Source organism: Trichosporon asahii, assembly GCF_000293215.1.
Source record: "Trichosporon asahii var. asahii CBS 2479 unplaced genomic scaffold scaffold00018, whole genome shotgun sequence".
Lineage (NCBI taxonomy): Eukaryota > Fungi > Basidiomycota > Tremellomycetes > Trichosporonales > Trichosporonaceae > Trichosporon > Trichosporon asahii.
In genome coordinates, this window is record NW_014040906.1 from 333760 (window position 1) to 351634 (window position 17875).

General features: G+C 62.3%; 5 protein-coding genes across 5 annotated transcripts; 1 reads left to right on the forward strand and 4 right to left on the reverse strand.

Annotated features, from left to right (window-relative positions):
• Positions 1-418: 418 nt before the first annotated feature.
• On the reverse strand, positions 419-1972 carry A1Q1_08091 (uncharacterized protein; the record flags this gene model as incomplete). The annotated part of the gene is made up of 1 exon (XM_014326238.1): positions 419-1972. One exon carries the CDS (start codon positions 1970-1972, stop codon positions 419-421), a length of 1554 nt encoding a protein of 517 aa, XP_014181713.1.
• Positions 1973-4325: 2353 nt separating this feature from the next.
• On the reverse strand, positions 4326-9216 carry A1Q1_08092 (putative: major antigen; the record flags this gene model as incomplete). The annotated part of the gene is made up of 4 exons (XM_014326239.1): positions 4326-7694; positions 7732-8643; positions 8690-8920; positions 8968-9216. 4 exons carry the CDS (start codon positions 9214-9216, stop codon positions 4326-4328), a joined length of 4761 nt encoding a protein of 1586 aa, XP_014181714.1.
• A 321-nt stretch (positions 9217-9537) lies between these two features.
• A1Q1_08093 (uncharacterized protein) lies at positions 9538-11368 on the reverse strand (the record flags this gene model as incomplete). Its single annotated transcript, XM_014326240.1, has 5 exons — positions 9538-10054; positions 10119-10165; positions 10204-10350; positions 10391-10712; positions 11001-11368. 5 exons carry the CDS (start codon positions 11366-11368, stop codon positions 9538-9540), a joined length of 1401 nt encoding a protein of 466 aa, XP_014181715.1.
• A 493-nt stretch (positions 11369-11861) lies between these two features.
• A1Q1_08094 (N-acyl-phosphatidylethanolamine-hydrolyzing phospholipase D) lies at positions 11862-13231 on the forward strand (the record flags this gene model as incomplete). The annotated part of the gene is made up of 4 exons (XM_014326241.1): positions 11862-12005; positions 12058-12069; positions 12144-12381; positions 12495-13231. The coding sequence occupies 4 exons, from the start codon at positions 11862-11864 to the stop codon at positions 13229-13231; spliced, it is 1131 nt and encodes a 376-aa protein (XP_014181716.1).
• A 117-nt stretch (positions 13232-13348) lies between these two features.
• A1Q1_08095 (uncharacterized protein) lies at positions 13349-17596 on the reverse strand (the record flags this gene model as incomplete). Its single annotated transcript, XM_014326242.1, has 1 exon — positions 13349-17596. The coding sequence occupies one exon, from the start codon at positions 17594-17596 to the stop codon at positions 13349-13351; it is 4248 nt and encodes a 1415-aa protein (XP_014181717.1).
• Positions 17597-17875: the final 279 nt, after the last annotated feature.

Consider the following 17875-nt stretch of genomic DNA (forward strand, 5'->3'; position numbering starts at 1 on the left):
CATGGCCACACTGTCTTTGATCTCCCTTCGATATTATTGACATACTGAGACCCTCCTAATTAACCTAAGAGAACTAACGAACATGAAATGAAGCAAGTAACGACAGTGGGGTGAGCCCTGGCCGGCAGAATGCTCTTGGTATCGGGAAAACGAATGTGGACAGTTGGAAGATATGGAACGAGCATGTGAAAGGAGTGTGCATGTGAAAGGAGTGTGGTGCTGGGGACGAAGTTGGAATCTGGCCGGCAGAAGGATGCAGTGGTAGCGAACGTGGTAGCAGCTGGAACGAAAGAGTGAAGCGAGTGATCGTGAGGAGTGACGAGGTGAAGGGGCATTTCTGATGGAGGCATTGACAAAAATTGTAGGGTGAACGTGAGATAATGATACAGTTTTGAAGTACAGCTTGCTGATGGCAGTCTTACGCGCAGAAGTCGCGGGCGTGAGCGCGCTTGGTCGGCGACCCGGTGCGGTTGAACTCTCCGCAAGGGACGGGATTCCAATCAAGCTTCGGGCGGGCCCAGCACATGTTCTCGCGCTCGTAGTGGCCGCCGTCTGACGCGCCCTGGTCCGAGATGAGGCTGAGGCGCTGCCCGCTGCTCGTGGCGGAGAACGCACTGCTGTCTCCGAGCTTGTTGACGATCGGGTGTGCGCCGCCGTTGTTGCCGTCGATCTCCTGCTGCGTGCTCTCGGGACGGACGTACTCGATCGCCTCGGTATTGGCGCTCGTGTGGCTGTGGTGGTTGATCGTGCGGCCCCACTGGGTCGTGCGCACGTCGTACCCGCGGCTCGCCGTCTCGTAGTCGGGCAGGTGGACGTCACTCAGATTGCCCGTGTATCCTGGAACAGCGAGCGGGAACGCCTGGCTGTAGAAGCTGATGAGGGCGAATTGCGGGTCGACCCAGCCCGGGTCTCTGTGGCCGGCGGGGCAGGCGTTGGGCTTGCTCGTGGGCCCCTCCCAGTCCCACTTCGGGTTGCACCCAGGCAGCGCGGAGAGGGGGCGGAGGAAGCCCATGTCCTCATTGAGGATCTGGCCCTGGAGGCGGCAGTTGTACCGCTCGTCGCCCTGGAGGTGGGGCCTCAGCGGCGCACACGCCTGGAGGTTGTCTCCGACGCCGCCGCACTGGTTGATAGTGTCGGCGAGGACCTGCGAGTCCCACCCGTTGACAAAGTCGCCGTGCCAAGTGACGCCCGTCACGTCGCCGTTGGAGATGATGAAGTTGGAGTCGTTCGGGTTCCAGTCCGCCTTCATGGCATCGGTCAGGTCGAAGAGAGTCTCGATCAGAACCTGCGGGTACCACACGGGGTGTGTGTCGGGGCACTTGCGGCTGTTGACGGCCCACTCATTGAGCTGCCCGAAGATGGGGTGCGCCATGTGGGAGAAGTGGTCGTCCGAGTCGAGCGCCTGGTCTGCGCGCCCGCAGCGCGGGAACGTGATCGAGGCAATGACCTGGTTCGGCGGCGTGGCACGCTTGCGCGCCATGAAGCGCTCATTCTCGCCATTCTCGCGGTTGTACTGGAGGCGCACGCCCACGGTTTGCTCGGCGCCCTCGTCGCGGAACGTGGCGAGGCCACTGACCATGCGCAAGCCCTCGGGGAAGGGCGAGGGCGTCACGCCGTTCTCGCTCTTGTCGACCGTGTAGTACACGCGCGTGTTGGACGTTAGGGGCGAGTACGTCCCGTTGCTCCACATGTAGTACAGCGTGGGGGTCCAGTAGGAGCTCTTGTCGACCGAGACCTTGGTCGAGGAACAGACCGCGTTGCGCTGCTCGGCAGGCGTGTTCAGCACGTCGCGAATGTTGCTCGCCCCGATGAACTGGTGCACGTGCTGCCCCACTTGGCCGGGCGAGATGATGGGGTCATTCCGCCCGTACATGAGGAAACCGTTATCGCCAAGGATGAACTGGTTCGCGACCGTGTCCGCGGCCAGCGCGGGTGCCGCCAGCGCAAGTGAGAGCAGGACCGGCGAAAACATGGTATAGTGTGAAGGAGTGTCGGTGAAACGAATGTGGATGGGCTTAGTGTTCGTGTGCCACAGGAGTCGGCTCTGGGCTTCGATGGCTGGGCGTGTTCTGCATCTGTCTCGCGCTCTCTTATATGCTCTTCAGACCAGCGCCCTCGAAGACTGCTTCGAGTGCCAGGTCGGGAGCGATCCGAACACCGCGACTGAGTCAAGTCGCATGTATGCACGCCGAGGCCAGCCGAAGAACCACAACGTCAGTCAAAACGAAATCGAAAACAAGAATCCGAGGGTTGCACCTGTGCCTCACTCAAGCTGCACTCATGTGGTCCAGAGTGAGCCGGCAAGTGCCCCGCCTTTGTGGCCCTCATTTTGGCTCAGCCAGCTCAGGACAGCAGGACAACAACAAACTCAGAAAGCTCCAGGACACCGGTCATCTTCGTCGTCGACGTATCAGAGCGCGCAATGGCTGACCAAGTTGCTTTTCGAGGGTGTCAATGTCTCAGCGCCCCGCATCAGGAGGCATCAGGTAGGAGAAGATAAACATTCAAGCGTCGTTATCGCATCGTAATGTAAGAGGGCACTCATCGCCTGAGCACCCCAGTTACGTCGTTTCATCCTCACTACCAACGTGTGGAGCTCGAGCAATGCTTTGGGGTATTCAGTAAGTGCCTCGCTGGCCCAAACGGAGCTGACGAGTTCTCTGACCGCGCAAGGTTTACAGTTCTCTCTTCTGTGCTCAGCCGGGTGACCCAGGTGTTCGTTGATGGCTATCGGGTGAACGCGTCCTGGGCGGCCACGTCCAATGGACGTGTACACATAGCGTCTGATGCATTGACATCTGATCTTGTCAGGTCGCTCAATATGTTCAGTGTCGGTCCAGCCCGACCGCGCACTCCGATCTACACTCTTGACCTTCCAACTTTGTTCCTCATCTTCGACGCCGTCAACGTTTGCTCCCTCTCCCACACTCCCAGACTTGCGACGCTGGCAGTCGCCCAAGAAAGGAAGGAGGAAGGAACAGCAGCAGGCACCCCGGAAGCATGTATGCTTACGAAGCCAAGTGTTGAGAGGCAGCATGGGTCATGTGCAAGGCGATAACGACACTTCTCTCGAGAGGTGCCAAGTAAAGCGCCGGCGTAGCGAGGGGCCTTAATATCGCTTACGGAGAGGTCGAGGCATGGGTACCAAATGTCTGGATACGAGACGGAGCCGGGTCATAGCCCCGCAGCGGTGGTGCATGCCGGCCCGAGGACCCTCACCCTGCTCTTTGGGTCTGTTCGAGACCACAGTTTTGGATCTTTGGAAGAGGGTGCTGATCAAACGAGGGTGAGGGTGAGGGTGAAGCAGTCCCAGGCTGCGTCCCCAATCACAGGGCTGAAACGCGATAACAAACTGACGTACTCCGGAAGATCTGTTTAGAGTTTGCTTCACCGGCACCTTCTGGACCACTCTAGGCCCACGGCTCTGAAGAGTCTCGAGTACGATACGGGGTGAAAGGTGCTGGCCTCTGTTGACCCTGCAGATCTGCAGAATCGAGGTCTCTGAAGGTCTCGCCGCTCGGCGAACTGGCCGCCGCTGATGGTGTGACTCCCACAAGTTGCTTCACGGAAGGGTGCAATTGAGCCGTAGCTCTACGCTGTGCCACGGATCCCCAGACTCTATCTTCCCTACATACCTTTGCAGTCGAGTGACTGCTTTAAGGTGCGAGCGTTGGTCACGAGTTGTGCGACGACGTCGAGTATGAGTGTGGCATATGAGTTCGAGGTCCTCCTGGAGCAGATGGTGCTTCGGAGGATTTCTCAACGCCAACACCTGCTGCAATTCACCTGCAATTCACTCGGAGATTTGTGGGCTGGAAGAGTACTAGCAGCGAGCCGAGACGAACCGAAGGCAGAAAGCTGACGCCGCGTTATGCCCCATTCTCTCCCAGCCTGTCTGCTGTTCCTTCGATTGAGCGGGCGAGCGGGTCGCTCCACCCTCCCAGTCGGTACTTTACTCGTCTTCCAGATGGCACGTCACTTGTGCCTTCACTCTTTTCTCCCCATGTGCTTATGCCCGTATGCTTACGCACTGCTAACGTGCCCGTCGTAGCTCTGCGGACGGACAGAAGGCAGTGGCATTCCGCATCGGAGAGTGAGAGTGATCCTGGTCTCTTCCAGATTCAGTTCACTCTCGACTTCCATGTGCGACTGCTAAGTCTGGGCCCCTGTTCCAGCACTGCCAGCGCAACTAGTGCAACACTGAGGCAAGCAAGTAGTGATACATAGCATAGTTCTAATAGTAGCACAGAAAACACCTAAGTGTAACAAGTAGTATTCCGGGGGGGGGTATCCTCCTCTCTCCTCATCTCTCCCTCTCTCACGCTCTATGCAACATTGCCATCGCGCGCCCTGGGCGTGAACGGATTGGCAGCCTGCGGCTGTTTCCCCTCGGGGGCGAGTTTCGTCCTCGCCATCTTCTCCGCAAACATGCGCTCCGCGCTCGTCATCTTCCGCTTCGTGCCCCCGAGCCCATTCTTGACGAGGTTCTCTCTGCTCTTGAACGGGCTCCGCCTCGCTTCGGCGGGGCGCGGGCGCGCGTCCTCCTCGTCCTCGCGCGGTCGCTTGCGGCCGGGCGTGCCTATGCCTGGCGTGTCTTCTGCGAGAACGCTGAAGGCGCGCTTGGATGATGGGGGCTGGAGTGTCGCGCTCGTGGCAGGGTGAGAGGAGGTGGGGACAGCAGGGACGGTGTTGGCGGCGTTGGCACGGTGCATGCGCAACGCGTCCACTTCGGCGACAAGTTCACTCTTCTGCCTCTCCAGCTTCTCCGTCTTTCGCCTGTATCGCCCGATCTCCTTGTTCAGCTCGAGGGCGCGGTCGTCGGCCTCGTCGATCTCGTTCGTCTTGGCCGACAGCGCGGCGTGCGCACGCTCCAGGTCCTCCTTCAGGTCCTCGACCTCGCGCGCACGGTCCTCAAGCGCCTGTTGGGCCGCAGCGAGTTCGCCGTCCTTGGCTGAAAGGCGTGCAGCTTCCGCACTGTTCTGGGCAGCGGCGGTCTCGAGCTCCTCCTTAAGCGACGCGAGACGGGCGGACAGGTCCTTCGTTTGAGACTCCATGAAGCGGAAGTGGTTCGAGACCTTCTTGCTCTCAGTCTCGGCGGCCTCCTTTTCGGAGCGTGCGGTCGCCGCATCAGCCTCAGCGGCAGCCTGGGCGACGCGCGATTCGTTCAGGTCGTGCAGTGTCGTCTCGAGCTGCGTTCTGAAAGTCTCAAGTTTGGACTGAGCCTCGTTGAGGTCAGCCACAGTCGCCTCCACCTCTGCCTTTGTCGTGGACAGTTCCGTCGTTGCCGTGGCGTGCGCCTCGGTCATGGCAGAGAGCTTGGCGTTCGCCTCCTCGAGGCGCGCCTGCAGCGCCGCAACCTCGGAGCGGGTGCTCGCCAGCGTCTCCTCCAAGCTCGCCATGTTGGCACTGAGATCCTCGCCAGCCTTGGTCGACTCAGCCAGCGCAGCCTCGAGGCGGCTCTTCTCGGATCGGAGCTCCTCAGCCTCGGCCTCGAGCGCGCTGATGCGGCTCGCGGCGTCGCCGTGCTCCGCACGCAGTGACTCGAGGGTTGAGTTGAGCTGCATGATGTCCTCAGAGTGCTTCGCGATCTCCGCCTCGGCCTTCTCAGCGCGTGCAGTCGCCTCGGTGATCTGCTCGGCGTTGGCCGTCGACGCCTCCTGCATGACACGGGCGTGCTCGGAGGCAGCAGCCTCGGCCTCGCTCTTGGCTGTCTCGAGATGGCGGGCACTGTTGGCAAGCTCGGTCTCGAGCTCCTCAATCTTGGTCTGCAGGGTGGTCGCCCGCTCCGCCTCGGCGACAATGGTCGCTTCCGCGGTCGTGGCGCGGTCCTCGGCCTTCTCGAGGGCGGCACGGACGTCGCCGAGCTCCTCACGCAGCTTGGCGGACTGAGAACCAGCATTGAGAAGCACAGTCTGCTCCTCCTCCATCGACGAGATGCGGGCGAGGGCGCTCTTGAGCTGCGCGTCGGAAGAGTCGGCACGGTGCTTGGCGGCAACGACTGCTCCGCGGTGCACGGCGATCGTGAGTGTGAGATCGCGAATGGAGAGCGAGGCGTGCTGGGAGAAAGCGCGGGCCGAGGCGAGCGCGGACTCGAGCTGCGACACAATGACGTTGCGCGCTTGCAGCTCTGCCCGAGTAGCGTTGACGGTGGCAGCGTAGCTATCCCTGTCGGCGATGACGCTGGTGTGCTTGTGCGTCAGAGCCTCGTGTTCGTCCTTCAGCGTCGCCATGTCCGACTCGAGCTCGGCGCTCTTCTGCTGCGAGGCGGCGATCTCCTCGGCGCGAGCGTCGAGCTGGCCCGTGAGCTCTTCAACAGCCGTAGCCTTGGCGGCGGCTTCGGCCTGAGCGCGGGTAAGCTCCTGCTTGAGCTCAGCATTCTCAGCCTTGGCAGCAGCGAGGTCGTCGGTGAACTCGCCAATGTCCTCCTGCGCGACAGCGTAGTTCATGCGGAGCTTGTCAAGCTCGACCTGAAGGTTCTGCAGGCGGACGTCGCGGCGCTCAATGCGGTCGTACAGCGCCTTGAACTCGGCGTCGCGGGCCTGCGCGTCCGCCGGCGCCTCGCCTCGTAACCGTTCCGCGCGCTCCTCGGCGTCGCGCTGCCGCGACTGCGCAAGCGATAACTCGGCGGCAGCCTGCTTGGCGTCCATCTCGCGCTCGTGTACGGCCGAAGTGAGCTCCTTCTTGATCTCGGCGAGCTTGCCCTCGAGCTTGGCGATCTTGGAGCGCGCAGCATCGCGGTCACCCCGAATCTCGTCGATGCGCGTCGAGAGGCGATTGTTCTCGCTGATGGTGGTGTCGAGCTTGCTTGATCGCTCCTCGAGACCGGCAACGCGCTCCTTCAGGTTGCTGTGAGCTGTTGAGAGTGCATCCTGAGCGGCCTGCTGAGCAGCGGCGGCCTGCTCGAACGCCTCGACCTCGCACTTCCGCTCGGCAGTGACGTAGCCGACTTGACCTTTGAGCTCGTCGCGCTCACCGCGGAGGCGCTGGATCGTGATCGTCATCTGATTGAAGCGGTCGGTCTGGGCAGTAGTCTCCCGGGACAGCTCGGTGATGCGGGCCTTGCTCGCCTCCGCCTCGGCCTCCTTCGAAGCGAGGCTTTCTTGCAGCTCGGTCGCCCTCTTGCGCTCAGCCTCCAGCTCGGCACGCACACCAGCAAGCTCCTCCTGGATTGCAGCGAGCTCCGCCTCGAGCTTCTTGACACGCTGGTGAGCCGACTTGCTGCTTGACCTGACCTTCTCGAGATCGAAGGAAACGGAGGTTAGGCGCGACTCCTTCTCCTGCAGCTCGGAGCGGGCAGACTCGAGCTCTTCGTTGAGGGCCGACTCCATGTCGCCGATCTCAGTCGTGAGCGTCTGCAACTCCTCCTTGGCGCTGTCGCGCTCCTGAGTGGCGAGCGTGAGCTGGGTCGTGAGGTCGTTGACCTGTGCCTCGAGCTCCTCCAAGCGAGCAGAAGTCACCTCGGCGACGGGACTGGAGGCAGCGCTCCGCGTCTCGACGAGAGACGCCTTGAGCGCGTCGCGCTCGTTCGAGACGGCAGCAAGTGTCGAGAGCTGCGCCGAAACCGACTCTTCGAACCCGGCGACCTTGCCGCGGGTGAGCTGGAGTTCGACCTCCAGCTCCGCGATGCGTGTCTGCGCGGCAGTCGTCGCAGCCTGCGACTCGAGCAGTTCCGGTGACGGCGCGTTCGCCTTCTCCTGCTCGTCAGTTCTGGCATGGTCCCTGTAGACTCACCTCCATCCGTGCCTGAAGCTCCGAGAGGTCCACTCGAGCGGCGTTAAGCTCGTCGCGGGCGGTCTGGAGGTCGGTCGTGGACTGCTCCAATGTCTTCTCGAGCTCGACCAGGCGCGATGCCTTCTCCCGCTCCGCTTCGAGATCCTGTTGCGTGGTGGCGAGCTGCGACTCAAGCTCCATTATCCGGCTGTCATCGACGGGCGCCGAGCGCGAGGAGCGAAGAGTCGAGTTCTCATCGTTCGCCTCCTTCAGGTCGATCTTGAGGTCCTCGATCTCACGCTCCTTCGCCTCCACCTTGCGGACGGCGGCGTTCAGTTCGCGCTGGATCTGTCGCGAGCCCTCGTCGTTGAGGTTTTGTCGGGCAGCGTCGAGTTCGCCCTCAAGCGTCGTGATCTTCGCCTCGAGCTCGATGATTCGTCCTTGGTCGTTCGCGGCGATCGAGAGGCGCTCGATCTCCTCGGACTTGCTCTGGAGCTCGGCCGTCTTCTCCTCGAGTTCGCGTGACTTGGTCTCGACCTCGGTGATCTTCTCCGCCACGCTGGCCTCGAGGATGGCGACCTTTTCTGTAGCCTCCGCGAGTTTCGTCTTGAGCTTCTCGACCTCGGGACTTGGCTTGTCCCCGCGCAGTGCCTGAATCTCGTACCCCATATCCTCATTTTGAGACTGGAGTTCCTCGATCTCGCGTGCCGAGCGCTTCTCGAGGGCCATCTTCTCGTTGACTGCCTTGTCGCATTGACGCCTGAGGTTGGCGACCTGCTCCTGTGCCTTTGAAAGCTCCGTCGACTTCGAGTTGAGCGCCTGGCGGAGGTTGGCGAGTTCGAGTTCGTCGGCTGACGTCGATGTCCGCCGTGACTGCGGCGGGGTTGGTCGTGGTGGTGTCGCCGTGGACGTAGATGCGGCGAGTGCGGACGCCTTTGTTTGCTGCATGTTAGCTACCGTTGTGAAGGTGATAGCTTACCTTCACCTCGGCCCAGGCACGCGCGCACTCGGCCTCCTTGCTCTTGACCTCGGACTCGAGCGCGCGGATCCGTGCGGTGAGCTTGGCCTCGCCGCTCTGCGTTGCGCAGTTGCCTGCGAGCGCGGTGCTTTCCAGCTCGTACTCGAGTCGTCTTGTCTCCTTCTCGAGCCGTGTCGTCGCCTCCTTCTCCGCACTCAGTTGCGCCGCAAGATTCGAGCCCTCCAACCGCGCCTGGCTCAGTTGCTGTCAAGTTAGCTCTGCAGGCCGTGTGAGCTTACCTGCTTCAGCTCGTTCCGCTCTCCCTCTGTACGCGTGTATTTCTCCTCTATTTGTTCTCGTTCTTGTCGTTCGTCGTCTGCGCGCCGGCGCGCCTCCGCCAGCGCCGTCTCTTGTTTTCGCACCTCGCCTTCCAACACGGACAGTCGCGCATCTGTTGTCAGCAACGCACAACGAGCATGCTCACCTCGGTCAGACAGCTGCTGCCTCAGCGTCTTGTTCAGGCGCTCGAGGCCGTCGTCCCCGAACATTGCTGGATGCAGTGCAGTATAGCAGTAAGTTGGTGTATGTACAAGGGGGGAAGAAATGAAATCACGCGCGAACCACACCTCCATACTCCGTCCCTATGTTTACGTTCTGGGCGGAGGCGCGGAACCAAATTTCGGCATTCACCCAACTTGTCAACAAACCTTCCCAGAACGGCGTCGACGAGCAACCTGGATGCTGATGTATGCATCAGCGAGGGCGCGCCGTGCAGGCAACGCTATCAGTCTACTCGTGCATCGTTGCTGCTTTACAAGAATATATCTCGCTCGTGACAAAGCGTCTATGGCGTTATTGTTTGTGCTTCTTCATATTCTTCGGGTGTCGACGGCGACTTCCCTCGCCAACGGAGCGGGCTCCGCTAGGGCTGGGTGCGCGGCTTCGGACTCGGCGTCAGTGCGCGCCTTCGCCTCGGCCCTTGCTAGCTTCTCTGCAGCCGCACGCTTCGCCCTCAGCTTCTTGAGGACTTCGGGTCTTGTCTTCTCGTACACTCGCATGGCCTTGGGGAGCAACTCTGTAATGCGCTGTCTGTTAGCTATCGATGTGGCCTTCCTAGCTACCTTCTGTCTCTCAACCGTGGCGGGATGCGTCCGGAGGAAGTTGTACTTGTGCCCGACTGACACTGGCCTGCCGGAAGCGGCGGCATCGGCCTCAACGCAGCTCATCAACTCCCACAGGTCCAGCATGCAGCGCGGGTCGTAGCCCGCCCACGCCATCAGGTCAAGCCCGACAGCATCGGCTTCCTCCTCCAGCTTGCGCGAGTAGGCACGTTCCGCAACGACATCGTTGATCCAGTTGATGCAGGTACCAGCCATGTCGGTCACACTGACGTTAGCTTTTTAGTCGCGTACCGATAGCTTACAAAGGAAAGCTGATCGTGAAAGCGTACGAGAATCCTCTCAGCACGTCGAATATAACCGACGCTACATTGAGGAACTGCCATCGTCAGCTTGTGGAAGACCCCGACAGCTCACCCCCATGTTCTCCACTCCATGCCGCTGCATGACGTGCGCGATCTCATGCCCGATGACAGCGGCAAGGATGTGGTCATCTTCTGGCAGCAGATCGAGCAGGCCGGTGTACACGAACACCTCCTTGTTCGGGAGACAGAAAGCATTGACCTGGGGCTGAGCGTTAGAGCAGACATCGAGCATAACGCACCGATTCGATGACGTAGACGTTCCAGTCGGTGTTCTTGACGTTCCGTCGCTTGAACGGGTTGCGCGACTCGTGTTGGTGGCAGATGGCCGCCGAATGCGCCGTCGCGCTGGGTTGATATCGCTCGGAGACATCGATGGGTTGCCCCGGAGCACTTGGTGATCCCGGCTCCTCGTGCCCCGACCACGCCGTGCCGTGTACGACGGTGCCTTCTTGCTCTTCGATAGCGGTGATCATGCGCTCGGTGACGCGACCGACCTTGATGGAGCGCGGGTCGTCTGGCGGCAAGATCAGAGGCCCGTCATGGTGCACCACGTCCTTGTGTCTGCTGTCAGCTATCAGAATACGGCATTGTGCAGCCCACCTCCTGCTTGACCAGGCATGCTCTTCGTTCTCAGACATGAGAAGAAGCCTCCATCGTCCTGTCCGTGGTGACTGGTCAAGTCCGAGGGCGAGTACGATGCAGAATGCAAAGATCTGCGCGTCAGCTGAGGCGAACCCATTTGTCAGCTCACAGGTATCTGGATGAGAAAGAGGCTTGTGCGCCTGTACTTCTTCCAGAGTCTGCTGTCAGCGAGAATCGGTGTGACTGTGTGTGACTCGGGTGACTCACTTGTACCTGAAGACGAAAGGGAGGAAGAGGAGTGATATCCTCGTGATGTTGAGGAGTGTGCTCTTGATAGCGGGCACCGCAAGGAAGAATACATCTTGCCGCCGTGGTGACGGGTGGAATGATCGAGTCTGCAGCTGGAGGGAGAGAAGGTGATGGAGCTCGGTGGTCGTTGTGGTGATGGTGGTGCGGTTGCGGGGGTGGGGACCCCGAGGGATGCCGTTGCCGAGATGGAGAGAGCGGGTGGCAAATGACGTCGGTGCAGCGAGTGCTCCGATTCGCCCGGCGGCGAGGGGTCTCGGGGTGGTGCGGAGGAGAGTCTGTGGCCGTAGGAGAGGCCGTAGCCCGATGCTCTGTAATGGCGGGGGCATGGTTTGTGGATGATAATGAGGAGGTCGCTAAAGAGACGATGAGCCGAGGTGACTCTCCCCTCCCCAAGATGAGACATGCCGACCCAGGCACTCCTCGTGACTAACATCTCGCTGCGGCCGGTCATGTGCTTGACAACTCTCATCCGTCCGCGATCATCTCCGGCTCCGCCTCCGCAGCAAAGGTGTGTAAGACTGCTCTTATCAGCATCTTTTCAACAGGGATGTGCATGACATTGGCTGTTATCAGATATGAACCATGCTCAATGGCCCTCGGGCAGTAGTTCGCAGTAGATGACATTGCCAGGGGCTGGCCGACGGGCGAGAGGGTCGGGTATCGGCCACTAAGGCCACTGGCGCAGAGGCGTTGCGTTTTTCGTTGGACTGGTGTCACTCTCGATCGCAGCACATAAAACACAATCCACAGACGAGATCCGTGCCGCCCCGCATGCGTCCATCTCCCATTCGCACTCTCTCTCGCTCACTACGAACATTCATGCCTGCCCCAGTCACCGTCTCCGCCGCGCCTGCCCCGGCATCCCGCACGAGGGCAGAGCACTGGGCAAACGACACTGCGACAAAGTTCACAAACCCGTGGCCATCAGCCCACGGTCCACCGGCCCGCATGGACGTGGCCAAGGTGAGTAGACGACCAGCTGATCTGCCGTGCTTGATACATTAGCTGACATCAGTTTCTCTGGGCTGTACGTATCACGCGAGCGCGGGCCGGCTCTGCCCCTTCCGAACGCTACCATTCTGCGACGATAGCTGACGGCAGGGCCTTTGGGTGAAGCAGCCCGATCTCGACAACATCGACGCGTTCGTCCAGCAGCAGACGCCCGACTTCACGCCTCCACTGCGCGGCGCAAAGGCGACGTGGCTCGGGCACGCCTGCGTCCTGCTGCAGTTTGCACCTGAGGGAGACGAGAAGCGCGGCCTCAACATCCTCTTCGACCCCGTGTTTGGCCAGCGCTGCGGGCCGAACCAGTACTTTGGCGCGCCGAAGCGGTACACCCGTGAGTACGGACTGGCGATCGTGTGGAGGGGTGGGAAAGAGGGCGCAGTGTATCCACATCTTTCGCCCGTTCGTTTTCCAGCTATTTCACTCTGTACTTCAACTGACGGACAGAGGTCCCGTGCGGCGGCGTGAAGGGGCTTCCGGAGATTGACGTTGTCGTCATTTCGCACAACCACTACGACCACCTCGACCTGCCGACGCTGCAGGCGCTCTATGCGCAGCAGCCAGAGCACGCCCCCGCCATGCTAATGCCGCTGAACACCTCGCGCCTGATCAACTTTGTGCCCCCCGAGCGCATCCGCGAGCTGGACTGGTGGGAGTCCATCCGCATCGAGAGTCCCCAGGGCAGCGCCGAGTTCACGTCAACGCCAGCCCAGCACATGACGGCGCGCACGCCGTTCGACCTGGCGGCGAGCCTGTGGTGTTCCTGGGCCATCAAGGCGAGCGACGGCACAAACGTCTGGTTCTCCGGCGACACGGGGTACAGCGCCGTGGACCGCGACGACGACTACAGTGCGGACCCAGACCGTCCCTTCTGTCCCGAGTTTAGGAGGATTGGCGAGAAACTCGGTCCCTTTGATTTGGCTTTCTTGCCGATTGGAGCGTATGCGCCGCGCACGTTCCTCAGCACGGTGCACACGGCGCCGATCGACGCGGTGCGGATCTTCCAGGACATCAGGGCGCGCAAGGCGTTTGCGATCCACTGGGGCACGTGGGACCTGAGCCATGAGCCGCTGTCCGAGCCGCCGCGCATGCTCGCGAGCGCGAGGGAGGAGATGGGCGTCAGTAAAGAAGAGTTTGACACGATTGCGCTGGGCGGGAGTGTGTCCGTGGAGCCGAGGCCGTGAGCCGAGGCCGTGAGTCCCTCCGAGGCGGAATAGGCGCAAGATGAGACAAAGCGTCAAAACTAGCATTAATGTTCTTCTGATTAAATTTGTAAAACTACCGAATGTATTAACGTTACGCTAGCGGTGCGTGTCGCCGTGCTGCTTAACCTTTTCGCGCAGCGTCTGTCCCGGATGTTCGAGGAAGTCGAAGCGCTTCTCCTTCTTGCCAACTGGGGCGCGGCCGGCCTCGATGTCGTCCTCGTCACTACTAGAGATAGACGACATGCTGCCATGGCTGCCGCGGCGCTCCCACACGCGGCCCTTGTTGCGCTCCTTCTTCTTCTCCTGCCTTTTCTTCTTCATGTTCTGGAGCCGGTCGTCGTCACAGCTCATGGCCATGACGTGCAACCCCGGGAACTCCTGCCTCAGCCACGCCTCGAAGAGCGGCATGATCTGCTTGTCGGGCCTGTACGTGCCCGAGTCATTGTCGATGATAAGCTGGTAGTCGCTCGGATCGGTCGAGCCCCCGTTCTCGGGGCCGAGGATCCAGTTCGTCTCGACGGGATGCACGTGCTTCTCCTTGCGCGCCGAGTCGTGCCGCTCGTGCTTGTGCCGGTGGTGCTCGTGCGGCTCCGTCTTGCCATGGGGTGCGGCCTTGTGCCCCGCCCCGACGCCGCCGCCGACCCCAACCCCCTGCACGCCCGGGACGGGTGCCTTCTCCATCGAGTTGGCGCGCGCGCGCTCGCCCGTCTCGGCATTCTCGCGCATGGCCTGGGCCGCCTTGGCCTTCTCTTGTTCCTGGCGCTGTTTCTGCTCCTTCTCCCTTTGCACCGCATCGGCCTGCTCCCTCTGCTCGCGCTCGCGCTGCTTGCGCTCCTCCTTCTCCTCCTTCTCGCGCTGCTTGCGTTCCTGCTTCTCCTGTTTTTCCTGCGCCTTGCGGTCCTTCTTGCTCTGCTTCGCGTCAATCTTGGCCTGGCGCTGGCGTTCCTTCTCCGCCTCCTGCGCCGCCTTCTCGTCCGCCTGTCTCTGCCGCTCGTCCTCCTCTGCCTGCTTGCGCGCCTCTTCGGCGCGCTTCCGCGCCTTCTCGCCGTACGGGTCGGCCTCGACGGGCTTGCCGTCCCGCTCGTTCGTGTACACCAGGAACCCGCCCTGCGGCACGTCGTCGTCGCTGTCGGACAGCTCGAGCGCAGACGGCTTCGCGGGACCAGTGAGCACGCCCACGGTCTTGCCGTGCGGGTCGCGCTCGACAAACTCGGGCGTCGTGTTCAGCGACATGACGTCGACCTGCGGCGGGTGCTCGGCCACGCGGCCTATGGGCTGGCCACCGGCGCCGAGGAGGGGCTGGTGCTGCGGCCCCTTGGGCTTCTCGGGCGAGTTGCCTGCGGAGGCAAGCTGCCCCTGGGAAGTCGAGTAGCGCGGGTTGTCGACGATTTTGTACCCGGAGGAATCGCGCTTCTTGGCAGGCGCCTGCGGGATGAGGCTCGCCTTGATTGCGTCCGCGTCCGTCGTGGGCGACTTCTTGTCCTTCTTTGGCGAGCTCTTCTTCGGCGAGGTAGGCGAGCCCTTCTTGCCCATCGAGTTGTGGTGCTCGAGCGCCTCGGTCGTGAGTGGGACGCGGACGGAGGACTGCTGCTGGGGCGGGAGCTGCGGGGCTGTACTGGGCTTGTCGCGCTGGTGCCGGGCCGCGTGCTTATCGAGCTTGGTGGAGAGGAGGGGGTTCTTGTTCTTCCGCTGCTGGGCGAGGAGGATGTCGCCGTCCTCGCGGAAGGCACTCTGCGGGTGCCCGTTCACGTCCAGGTGTGCGTCGTGCAGGTGCTGGTCCTCCGAGACCGAGCTGCCATCGCTGCCCGGGTGGTGGTAGTGGTGCTCCGGTCCAGCGAGGGAGCGGGGGCGCGACTCGCCGCCATTGACCGGCGACATGGCAGCGACGGGCGAGGACGGCTTGTCGGTCGACTTGCGCCGGTCCGTCGACTGCCTGCGGTCCGTCGAGCGCCGGTTGTCCGTCGACGGGCGCTGCTCAAAGCTAGCCCCGGAGGCGCGGTTGTCGATGCCAGCGTACATGCTCTCGTGCATGGATCCATGCACGCTCGCATGCGACGGGGGGCGATTGACGCGCGCGCTCTGCTTCGGATCCCTCAGCCGGGCCTCGGGGACACTGTCAATGCCCTTGACGCCGTTCGGCTTGTCGTCCTCGTCGTTGATCTCCTCGATGTGCGCGCCTTCGCCCGCGCCGGGCGTCGTGACGCTCTGAATGGCAATGGGCGCAGCGACGGCGGACAGAGTGGGCGAGCCCATCCCGCTGAGGCCCGGGCTCATGACGCCCGGAGTCGTACCCGGCGATCCCGGGACGGAGGGGAGGCTCATCTTCCTGCTCGAGGGGGAGAGCGGGCCATCCGGCTTCCCATCAGGCGGCAGCGGCAGAGCCCTCGGTTTGGGCGAGATTTCGTGCCGCTCAAACTCGCGGTGTTCCTGGGGCGGCTCGCCCTTGCGGTGCACGACCTCGACGCGGGACGTCTCGACGATGCGGCGTCCGTTCGGCAGCTCCGTCTCCACAGTGCGCGTGGCGATGTATCCGCGCCGTCCCTTCAGGCCGTTTCCGTCAATGGGCGCGCCGCCAAAGACGTCGATGGCGTTGGACGTCGGCAGCCCGTCCGGCCCCGTAGCGCTCGCGGGCACGTTGGGCCCGACGAGGGCGCCGCTGCCCGGCTGCGCATTGTATGCGGCAGGCGTCTGCGCGCCCGTCGCAACCGTCGCATTCGCATGGCCCGGGGTCGCGGTCGTGGACCGGTCGACGTTGGGCGGGGTCGGGAAGTCGTTGACCGTGTTGCCGAGCGCGGAGCCGTTGGGCCCGTCGCGCGTGATCGTGCGCTGGCTCTCGGCACCCCAGTTGGAGCCCGTGCGCTGGTGCCCCCTGTATTCGTCTGAGGCGCGGGGCTGGCCATCGTCGCCGAACTCGGGCCCGGCAGCGTTGGGCCCGCCACGACTGGCACTGTTCGACTTGCGGTGTCCGCCGACGACGGCCGCGACGCCGGGCTTCTCATCATACTCTGGCGGGGTGTAGTAGCCCGACTGGCGCGAGTCGGACCGCTTGTGCCCAGAGCGGCTGGGCATGCCGACCTCAGAGGGGCTCTTGACCTCCATGGGCCCTCTGCGCTCGCCCTCCTCGCCATTGCCGCCCTCGGAGTCGCCGCCATCGTACTGCGTATTAATCTTCAGCTGCTGGATATCCTTCTCGACAGCGGGCTTGATGCCCTGCGCCTTGTCGTCGCCGACGGACGACGTGACGCCCTTGACCATGTCCCCATCGGGGTCGCCGGGCTTGTACTTGCGAATGAAGAACTCGCCCGAGACGCAGATCCACTCGTCCACGTCGCTGTGCATCGTGTGCTTCGACAGCATGTCGATGCCGAACTCGGGCCCCGTCTCTGTGAACCGCATGAGTCCGTCCAGCGTCACGACGTAGGTGAACACGCGGTCGCCCTCGCCCCAGTGTGCCATGTCGAGGAAGCGGCGCGCGCGCTCGTGTCCGTTCCGCAGCGTGCCGTAGCGCGTCTTCGGGTCGAAGTGGTACACCTTCTCGTGCTCGCGGTGCAGCAGCTCGTGCATGAGCTTACCCCTCAGATGCTTGGCCTGGAACATGGTCTTGACAAAGGGCAGGAACTCGACGTAGCGGTGATACAGCGCGTTGGGCGCCGGACCGGCGAGTTGCAGCTCGTTAGCCTGGAAGTCGGGGTCCTCTGTGCCGCCCGCATCGGGGTCGGGCGCGACGGTATCCGTGATATGGCCCAGGATGGCGGAGAAGTGCACCCAGTAAAAGCTGTTGGCGGTGTACACCTTGCCGACCTCTGGGTTCGTGCGGCCCAGGTTCTCGATGCTGATCGTGATCGTCTCGTCCTTCCGCGCATCAGAGCTGAAGGGCTTCATACACGCCTTCCGGCCCCAGGCCTTCACGGAAGCGCCGCGCGAGGACAGGTCAAAGGTCTGCCGGTCCAGACCGACGTAGTCCGCTGACAGCCGGCCAGTGTGCACGTGCACCTTGCCCAGCTCGTCGTCGTGGCTCCCGCTGTCCTCGTCGTAGACTCTGATCTTGAATTCCGCCCCAGGGGTGGGGATACCGGCCACGACCCAGACGGCCTCCCAGCGCGGATCGAGCGTCTTGTAGCTCGTCGCGGATCGGAAGCGGACGTGCGGGTCGTGCTTGTTTCGCGTGTGCAGGGGGGTGTTGATTTGCGCGAGGATGAAGGGGTCCGCGCTGTCGCCCCAGTCCGCGGGAGGCAGGTTCGTCGCCCCGTGGAACGTCACTTTCAGCGTGTACGTCTCCCCGACACTGGGGGGCATGGGCGTCTTGTCCAGCCCTCCTGGGGGGTTCTTCTTGTCCTTCCCCATGGCTCAGGTCGAGGCGGGTCGGGCGCTAGTCGTGGTCGTTTCGGTAGTGTATGAGCTAGTAGCGGCGTGTGTAGTTTCAATGTCGGTGCTGGCCTCGCTCGGATGATGAGCTCTAGAGCCAGATTATAGAAAAGATAGACAGATGCGAAAGAGATCAGAAGTATCAGTGGAGCTCCAAGTTGATCAGACGGTTGTCGGTTCTCACTGCCAACTTACGTCGCCAGTTCCGCACCCCACGGCTGACCTGTGGCTATTCTCATCACATCGAGCCTGCTCATG